The sequence below is a fragment of the Notolabrus celidotus genome, chromosome 8 (genome assembly GCF_009762535.1).
Source record: "Notolabrus celidotus isolate fNotCel1 chromosome 8, fNotCel1.pri, whole genome shotgun sequence".
In the NCBI taxonomy this organism is placed as follows: Eukaryota; Metazoa; Chordata; class Actinopteri; order Labriformes; family Labridae; genus Notolabrus; species Notolabrus celidotus.
This window is the reverse complement of record NC_048279.1, coordinates 1,336,310-1,346,648: the sequence shown is the minus strand read 5'-3', so window position 1 is coordinate 1,346,648 and position 10,339 is coordinate 1,336,310. Positions and strand designations below refer to the sequence as shown.

Below are 10,339 nucleotides of genomic sequence, written 5' to 3'. Positions count from 1 at the left end.
AGAGAGAGAGAGAGAGAGAGAGAGAGAGAGAGAGAGAGAGAGAGAGAGAGAGAGAGAGAGAGAGAGAGAGAGAGAGAGAGAGAGAGAGAATATTTTAAAGTGTGCATCCTAAATAGATTTGTTAGAGATACTGCCTCATCCCTGTCAGCAGACTGGTCATGGGCCTGACAGTGAAGCTTTTTTTACGGATCAAGATCAAAAACTCACTGAAATTCAAGACATGATGACCATTTTGCTTAATTAGGTAACAAAAGAAGCAAAGCATTGACAGCTATGGTCCTTTGGAGCTGAGAACACAGTGCTGCAGCAGGAAGGGAGTCCAACCTCAAGTTACTCCGTCCTTACTTGGACTTTGAGGAAACATATAAGGACGTAAAGCATGAAACATGAAAACAATAAGCTGGTCCAGTCCAAAAATGACACTCAGAGTAAAGTAAAAGCTCTGTTTTATGACAGAGTGCCACAGACCGCGCTGCTGTTAGAAGGGGTAGGGATTAAAATCAAAGACTGTATAAATAATGGACGTAGTCTCCATGACGTCACCCATCTGTTCCTGAGCACTGTTTTGAAGCCAATCATCGGTGGCAGCCATATTGGAAATGTTGAACTCAACCAAACTTAGTGTGAGGTAAAGAGGCGGGGTTTGAGCCTCCTAGCCAACAGCTATGTGTTCCCGCCTGTCAGTCAAGTCAGTCATGTCCTTATTTGGGCAAAAACTTGTAATCTTAATATCTTCTGAACCGTCATGTTAGAAATAAATTCACCCCCCATACAGTGTGTGCTGATAGAGAAATGAGCTACATAGAGCCAAGCTGTTTTTTGAACCAGGCTGTAAACATGTTTATTTCTGCTGTAAAGATCGTCACTTTGAATGGGTGTGTATGTGGTTTCTGGTGTTTCTGCAGCCAGCCTCAAGTGGACACTCGATGAACTGCAGTTTATAACACTTCTGTGTGGGCTTCATAGTTTGAGACCGGAGGTTGCTGCTTTGTTAAAACTGATCACAGTCACTGTGTGTGGGTTGTGTGTGAACAGTGATCAACTGAGCGTTGACTGATCATGATTCACAGAGAAAACATTCACACAAAGATAAACATCCACTCTGACTGGTTTAAAAGAAATGTGTAACTTTTAATAAAACATACAAAAACTGACATCATACAGAGACAACTCTACATCTAATATGTGTTACAGTTCAGTTCTCTGTGTGTGTGTGGGTGTGTGTGTGTGTGTGTGTGTGTGTGTGTGTGTGTGTGTGTGTGTGTGTGTGTGTGTGTGTGTGTGCGCGCGTTTTGCGCTCTTATTGCTCAGCGGGGACGACCTCCAGGAGGATCTGTAAGGTTCTGTTGAAGGAATCTGAAGACACAGATAAGACATGTTATTATATGTTACATAGAAACATGCACACTCTGTTCGACCCTGATGAGAATGTGTGGAGGAAAGAAGAGTGGTGTTATGGAGCCACATGCATCAAAAGAGTTTTAAATGTGCAAACTTATACGCTCATATATACACCATGAGCACTGCAGCTATCTGCAGGCTTCTTCTGCAGGACAAAGGAAACTTTTACTGTTCCTGCAAACAAGTTCATAACAATCTGGTTCTTAAGTTAACATCATAAAAATAACCTGTTCTGTGATCATGTGTTTGCAAAAAATGTTACAGGTAAAATAAAATGTGCTTTTATTTTGAAAGAATGCAAAAGGTACTTCCTCATGTTCCTAAACTTACAGGAGTAAATGAAAACGGGATAAAGAACGATCTCTCCCAGGAGCCGTGACTCACCTAGCGCCCTCTGAAGCCACTTTGGTCTATCGCTGAAGTAGATGAAGACGTAGTAGGCGGGGATCCCGGTGAGGGAAATGGCGAACCCGATCCCGGTATTGATCGGGTCCGAGTACAGAGACAGGAAGACCATGAAGAAACAGGTGAGGCAGAACACCACAGGGATGAAGAGCGGTACCTGAGGACAAGGCAGGGCAAGTGGTTACAGAGAGGAGGACTCAGGTAGGCCACTGAGTTTCAGGTCAGCTCCCCGTGCTGTTTGGAGAGCCAGTTTGTCTCCACAGTTTCAATTCAAACAGCTTTATTGACAAGGAAAAAACAATATTTCCAAAGCAAAAATAATAGTAATAAAAAAAAATAAAAAATATTAATCATAAATAAAAATACAAATAAATAAATAAAAGATAAAAAGTAGAAAATAAAACAACAAAACAAATAAATGATCAGTATATATCAATAGATACTGTACAATGATACAGAGTCAGGTTTGCATGTGTAAAAAAACAACTGAACAGAGCTTTATTAAGGAGGTGAACCTTGTGCAGGTGTGGACGAACTGACCTTAAAGGGGCGGGGCAGGTCGGGTTTGGTGTATCGGAGATAAATTAGACCCAGGACCACCACACCGATGAAGAGCCAGCGCAGGAAGCTCATGAAGTTCAACAGGCCGTAGATGTCCCCTACAAACAGCTGGAGCATGGTCATAGGGTACTGCAAACACACACACACACACACACACACACACACACACACACACACGCAAAAAAAATGTTATTTTCTTCCTGTATATCGGTGTGACTGTCATTAAACTGTATACAACACTGGACCCGCTGACAGTACTGGACCAGATCTGTACAGTCATGGCCAAAAGTTTTGAGAATGACACAACTATTCATTTTCACAAAGTCTGCTGTTTCAGTTTTTATAATGGCAATTTGCATATACTCCAGAATGTTATGAGGAGTGATCAGCTCAACTGCAATTAATTGCAAAGTCCCTCTTTGCCTTGAAAATGAACTTTATCACCAAAAACACATTTCCACTGCATTTCAGCCCTGCCACAAAAGGACCAGCTAACATCATTTCAATGACACACAGGTGTCACACACACAAAAAGGGCCTAACAGGGAAGTTTATAGCAGCGAGTAAGATTGCACTTCAGTCAACCGTCTATTGAATTATCAAGAACTTCAAGGAGAGAGGTTCAATTGTTGCCAAACAGGCTCCAGGGTACCCAAGAAAGTCCAGCAAGCACCAGGACTGTCTCCTGAAGGTGTTACAGCTGCGGGATCGGGCCGCCACCAGTGCAGAGCTTGCTCAGGAATGGCAGCAGGCAGGTGTGAGTGCATCTGCACGTACAGTGAGGCGAAGACTTTTGGAGGAAGGCCTGGTGTCAAGGAGGGCAGCAAAGAAGCCACTTCTCTCCAGTAAAAACATCAGGGACAGACTGATATTCTGCAGAAGGTACAGGGACTGGACTGCTGAGGACTGGGGTAAAGTCATTTTCTCTGATGAATCCCCTTTCCGATTGTTTGGGGCATCTGGAGGAAGGCTTGTTCGGAGAAGACGAGGTGAGCGCTACCATCAGTCCTGTCTCTTGCCAACAGTGAAGCATCCTGAGACCATTCATGTGTGGGGTTGCTTTTCGGTCAAGGGAGTGGGCTCTCTCACAATCTTGCCTAAAAACACAGCCATGAATAAAGAATGGTACCAGAACGTCCTCCGAGAGCAACTTCTCCCAACCATCCAAGGGCAGTTTGGTGATGAAGAATGCCTTTTCCAGCATGATGGAGCACCTTGCCATAAAGCAAAAGTCATAACAAAATGGCTCGGGGAACAAAACATTAAGATTTTGGGCCCTTGGCCAGGAAACTCTCCAGATCTTAATCCCATTGAGAACTTGTGGTCAATCCTCAAGAGGCGGGTGGACAATCAAAAACCCACAAATTCTGACAAACTCCAAGCATTGATTATGCAAGAATGGACTGCCATCAGTCAGGATTTGGTCCAGAAGTTGATTGACAGCATGCCAGGGAGAATTGCAGAGGTCTTGAAAAAGAAGGGTCAACACTGCAAATATTGACTTATTGCATGAATTCTGTGTAATTCTCAATAAAAGCTTTTGATACTTATGAAATGCTTCTAATTGTATTTCATTATACCATAGAAACATCTGACAAAAACACCTAAAAACCCTGAAGCAGCAGACTTTGTGAAAATGTAATATTTGTGTCATTCTCAAAACTTTTGGCCATGACTGTAGATACCTGGAGTCACGTGTGTTTAACATCAAACTTCAGGCTGTTCATGTTCTTTACTGACCAGTATGAGGACAGCAGCCAGCGGAGTGTGTCTGCGGATGTGGACCATTGACAAAACCTCAGGGAGCTGACCTTCTCGTGACGCCACGAAGAACATTCTGTCAACACACACACACACACACACACACACACATAAACTTAATACAGATTATCTATCTGCGAGCACATTCTTATTGGCTGAATCAGCAGACTGAACTTTGTGTAATGTCATGCAAAGCGTGATCTACATTCAGATATCATGATGAGTGTGAGAGGAAATCTACACTCTGAGTAAAGAGTCCAACAAGAGGCAGAGATGGATGTTCTGAGGAGAGTCATGTGGCATATGTCTGGCACTGAAGGGGTTCTTAAAGATATGCCATTATGACATGAAGGTCAGGAAAGAGGAAGTATCTTTACCTGGACAGGGCAAAGAGGCAGCCGTTCATGGAGCCGTAGCAGGACAAGGCCACAAACACTGGGACGGCGATGGAGAACTTCCCCAACAGCTTCTCTGCAAACGTCTGTGACGAGGAGAGAGGAGAGAGGAGAGAGGAGATGTTATGTTCAGTTATTGTTCAATGCATTGTAACAGATCTCTGCAGGGCACCAAGGAGATTCACTGTCAAAGTACAAAGAAACCACTGGATGACAACACTGAGACCAAGTCCATGTTTGACACTCTGTGGCTCTGACACATGGATACTTGAGAAGAAGAAGAAGAAGAAGTAACTCCTGTCATGAAGTTTAACATGAATCATTTACACCTGACATTTATAATGTACGTTACGTATCTTAAAGAAGTAAACTGTGGAAGAGGAGTCAACACTGACTGGTGGATTTGTACTGAAAGTGGACTGCGGTGTCCTGGATTAGTCCCTTGTTTGTTTGACCGCTGACTCCCAAGTGGACATCTAAACATGAAACCCTGTCACAGCAGCCTCAGATGAAGCTGGAGGGGAACCTACAGTGTGTGGCCTGGCTCTTCTGACTGAGCAGTCGTATCAGTCTTGTTGTGAGTGAGAGTGGACTTCACTTAAAGAAAAAAAGGGTTCAAAACATTGAACCTCTTCAGGAGAGAGCAGCGGGGATCTTGTGCGAATGTATCAAAGTTTCCAGCTCTAACTTTATTGAACTGAGGTTTTGTCTTTTTCATTAAGTGGGGTTAGTCGGATGGAATTAGAGCCGCTGACTGGGCTGCTGGCAGTAATTGTCATAAATGGGTCATGCAGAAGTGGGAGAAGAAGCTGCTTATTATTCATGAAGCCATTCAGAGCTGATTAGTCACTGTCCACGCTTGTGTGGACAAGAAGGGACTGTAAGGGAAAGAGGATTTATCTTTCCGTGTGTGTTCGAGGTTCAACACACATGGTTTAACATCACAGTCAGGTAAGCAATGGATCATGATGCAATGGTTGGGACGCTTGGCTTTTGTTGAAGGTATGTTTGACATCCTTAAGAGATCAAACATCATCTGACATAAATCCCAGTTTCATGCATTACACCCACTCAAACAGGATAACCTGAAAATATCAACGTTGATGTTTAGACGAACACAAAGCTGACTCTGTGCAGACATGATAAGGATTCAACCCCGGACAAAGGACCTCGTTATGAGACAGAAGAAGAGTTATTAATCTGTTGATATCATGGGGGAGTTAAGTTCTCTGAACAAAGATGTGGGCTTTGTAAAAGACAGCAGGGTTTAAGAGCAACATTACTGCTATTACTGGTTTTAAAAAGTCATCTCCTCCTCTTAACAGCTTTATCTCTGTAGAGACTCTCTCTGTTAAGTTTCAAACATTTGTTCTATTTGCTCAGCTAGTACACACGGCACCCCATGTATGGAGGTGACAGTCCTCATCACACTGGTCAAAGGATCGATTCCTGTTCCTGGTATGATTTGGTGCATATTAACCCCTCTCTCTCTCTCTCCATATTTCCTGTGTCTCTCAACCTGTCATTTCAAATACAGGAAAAAAGCCCCCAAAATAACCTTAGTGGCCCCATCACACCTTGACGACTTAGCCAGCCTATGCTGGCGTATAAAAAATTGGCGAGTACGCTGGCGTAAGTCGCAGTTATAGGCAAGTTTTGTATAAGTTAAGAGCACGCTGAAGCACGCTGAAGCAGGCTGAAGCAGGCTGAAGCAGGCTGAAGCGAAGCAGCACGCTGCTGAAGAAGCACGCTGCTGAAGAAGCACGCTGCTGAAGAAGCACGCTGCTGAAGAAGCACGCTGCTGAAGAAGCAGGCTGCTGAAGAAGCACGCTGCTGAAGAAGCAGGCTGCTGAAGAAGCACGCTGCTGAAGAAGCACGCTGCTGAAGCACGCTGCTGAAGCACGCTGCTGAAGAAGCACGCTGCTGAAGAAGCACGCTGCTGAAGCACGCTGCTGAGGGCGAGTATTTAACGTATGGATCATACATCCAGCATACACCTGCTTTTATACACTTTGTCTGAGTTATTACTCCGCTGTGCGCTTTGCACAGCCTTCTGTTGCTTAGCTGCTTGTTGCAGCAGCTCTCTCGTCATTGTTCTTTATACGACTCATTTTTCATATCTGTTTAGTTCTCTTTGTATTTGGAGCCTGTCATGTCTTTTAATGACTCATTTGTTAGCCATGGACACCAAACCGGTTTCGTTTTCTATTTTGTTCCTGTCTGTGTCCGGAGATCCTGCGTGTAACCATGGTTGCATTGTTTACATACAAGATCAGCTGTTAGCAGCTCGTAGCATGTTGATGTTAAACAATGCTAGGCCCGATGTTCCCTGCGAGCTGAGGAGAAGGATGCAAGGACGACGTGCTGGTACTGAGGCGCAAGCTAAAAAAGCCGACATGGACCTGTCCTTCCACCCACCGTTATGGGGACTGTAAGATCTATCTACGATAAGGTGGACGAGCTAACCCAGCACCAGAGGGAATACTGGCAGAGTAGCATCATGCTAACAGATCTAACACCGGACACGAACGCCACATTGGAAGGATTTCACCTGCTGTGGGCGGACAGGATACAGGAGAGCAAGACTGAACTAACTGGTGAAGAAGGCCAGCTCAGTCCTGGACCCTGTGGAGGTGGTGGCTGACAGGAGGATTATGGCCAAGCTGTCGTCTCTGATGGACATTTCTTTTTATATATATTCTTGTTGGAATTCTTGAACTGTACACCTTCTTGTTTGCTGCTGTAACTCCATGAATTTCCCCGTTGTGGGATGAACAAAGGAGTATCTTATCTTATCTTATCTTATCTTATCTTACTATAGTTGGGCATAAGTTATGAATATGATATGTATATGCCTCAAATTGAAAAAAAAACATTGCTAATTCAGCGTATGTCAGTGTTTTAGAGGCATTTTGATACGTCGGGAAAACGCTGGCTAAATCATCAAGGTGTGACAGGATTGCTGCGTAAGGAAGCGAAGGATATGTTGGGCCACAAAGGATGCACCTGAAGCATCTTTCCTGGTTCACAAAGTGAGTCTACCACTAGCAGAGCTAGCTCCAGCAGCCTTCATCCCTCCTTGCATGTCAGCGTCCTCCTGCCTGTGCTGGTTCCTCATGTCTCTGGAGGAGTGGTTATATGTCAGTTTAACCAGAAACAGCCTACACTACCAGTCAAAGGTTTGGACTCACCTTCTCATTCAATGTTTTTTATTCATTTTAATTATTTTCAACATTGTAGATTAATACTGAAGACATCAAAACTATGAAATAATCTGTTTTTACCATAATCTGGATTACAACAGTAGTCAAATAGGGCTATCCATTGTGTACTAACCCTAGCTCTGAACAAGACAACTGATGGTCTCAAACACATTAAGAAGACAAGTCATTCTACAAATGAACTCTTGACAAGGCTCGTGTTAATTAGAAACCATTCCAGGAGACCACTTCATGAAGCAGACTGAGAGAATACCAAGAGTGTGTAAAGCTGTCATGAAGGAAAAAGGGGGCTACTTTACAGAATCTAAAATATAAAACAGATTCTGCTTTGTTTAACACTTTGTTGTTCATTCAATAAATCCATATATGTTCTTTTCATAGTTTTGATGTCTTTGGTATTAATCTAAACCCTTGAATGAGAAGGTGATCCAAACTTCTGACTGGTAGTATAACTCCAACATTACACTCTGAAGACTTTGGAAACAAAGAACTTTCAATACTCAAGTCTTCAGCCTGCTCTGTCCATCAGCCCTCACACTCTAACATTACCAGAACACACCTGTAATTTATGACGTCTCAAATTACTAATTATACCTGGAGGTGGGCCTCCTTCAGACGAGTCCTAGACTGGAGTCCAACTCTGTAATTAAGTTTGAGTAGTAAACTTCAGCCATTTGTCTGAGAGAGAGGAAGAGCAGAGTGTAATTCTTTGATTCCATCTCAGCCTTCTAAGAACACATAAATGCTCTTAACACCTTTCTTAAGGCGCTGCGATCACTCATTGTACACAGGGCAATAACACTAAGTGCATTAGCAAAGATCTCAGCCTTCTGAGTGAATGAGTCTGCACAGCGTACAGTAGCCCTGATGGCAGCCCTCAGTCTAATAAGCAATAGTGTGCGTTATTAGTGGGTGTGTTTGATGTGATTAGCATTAACAGAGCTGGGCTGGAACAATCACATTAACAGCTGCTGGGAAGCCGAGCTGTCCGACACACTTGGCTAATAATGATGTGCAAAGTGTAGGAAGCCAACCGCGGTGCTAACGAAAGGAGCTAACGCTGCTACCTGACGGGCACGCCACCGTTTGTGAGGCTGCAGAGGGTCTGACCGTCTGCTGAGTATCCCCGGGTCTCTCAGGGAACTTTCTCCTTTCTCTTCACCACCTACACGTCTGACTTCCAGTACAACTCAGACTCATGTCATCTTCATATATACTCAGATAACACAACCATCACGGTGTGTACCAAGTACGGACAGGAAGAGGAGTGGAGAAGCCTGGTGGAGCAGTTTGTGAGGCAGTGTGAGAAAAAGGGAAGACAAAGGAAACCATGGAGGACCCTGAGAGGATTTCAACTTCTCCTTTTCTGAATCAGTCTGCATCAGTGGGACTGATATGGATATTGTTGAGTCTTAGAGGTACCTGAAGAGGTCCACAAACACAGACGCCGTCTACAGGAAGGGCCTGAGTCGGCTTCAGGTCTTTTAATGTCTGCAGCAGGATGCTCCTCATGTTTTATTACTCTGTTGGTGCCAGCACACTCTCCTGTGTGCAGGCCTCACAGCAGAGGATGCCAACAGACTTAACAAAGTGATTAACAATGCTGAGTCTGCAGGCCTGCAGCTGGCCAGACTAGAGGGGGTGGTTGAGGACAGACTGACATCATGGACAATGTCTCTCACCCTCTTTATATGCCTGAAAGTCTGAGGAGCAGCTTCATCAACAGACTGATCCCCCTGGCTGTTCTAAAGACAGATACAGGAGGTCTGTGGTGCCTCTGTAAGTCTTAATCTGCACATGTTAAACACACAGACTCTGAATTAGACTCATTATTATCTACTCCCTGTAATGTGTACATACATTAAATATGTCCTTTAATGAAGTCATGTTATGTGTGATATATTCTATTTTAGATATACCCTCCTATCTTATTGTATCCTATTGTACTGTCCTATCCTTCCATATTATAATAACTACTTTAAACCTTACGTTATATTATAACTGAGTATGTTTGAAGTGCCTTTTGTGTGTATTCATAGCTCTATAGTTCCTATTGGTCTTCATAATCAGCTGTATGTGTATCTCTTCATGTACAACACATGTTCATAAATGTATATACTTAATATAAACAAATACCATTTTAGCATTTTAATGTACTCTGTCTCTTCTCAACACCAAATGGTATGATGAGATTACGGAAGAACTTTATCCATCTATCTATCTATCTATCTATCTATCTATCTATCTATCTATCTATCTATCTATCTATCTATCTATCTATCTATCTATCTATCTATCTATCTATCTATCTATCTATCCATTCATTCATTCATTCATTCATTCATCCATCCATCCATCCATCCATCCATTCATCCATCCATTCATTTATCCATCCATTCATTCATCCATCCATCCTTCCACCCACCTATCTATCCATCCATCCACCTATCCATCCATCCATTCTTTCATTTATCTATCCATTCATCCATCCTTCCACCCACCTATCCATCCATCCATTCATTTATCCATCCATCCATCCATCCATCTATTCATTTATCTATCCATTCATCCATCCTTCCACCCACCTATCCATCC

At 43.3% G+C, this 10,339-nt stretch overlaps 1 protein-coding gene across 1 annotated transcript in view; it reads right to left on the bottom strand.

Moving 5' to 3' along the window:
- Window positions 1–1,103: 1,103 nt before the first annotated feature.
- Window positions 1,104–10,339, bottom strand: part of slc7a11 (solute carrier family 7 member 11) — a 394,483-nt gene continuing 385,247 nt past the window's right edge. The window contains exons 8-12 of the mRNA XM_034689275.1: window positions 4,506–4,609; window positions 4,108–4,204; window positions 2,347–2,496; window positions 1,786–1,963; window positions 1,104–1,356 (exon numbers count right to left, since the gene is read on the bottom strand). Of these exons, the coding sequence (XP_034545166.1) occupies window positions 1,301–1,356; window positions 1,786–1,963; window positions 2,347–2,496; window positions 4,108–4,204; window positions 4,506–4,609 (585 nt within the window). The 3' untranslated portion in view covers window positions 1,104–1,300. The remainder of the gene's footprint in view (window positions 1,357–1,785; window positions 1,964–2,346; window positions 2,497–4,107; window positions 4,205–4,505; window positions 4,610–10,339) is intronic.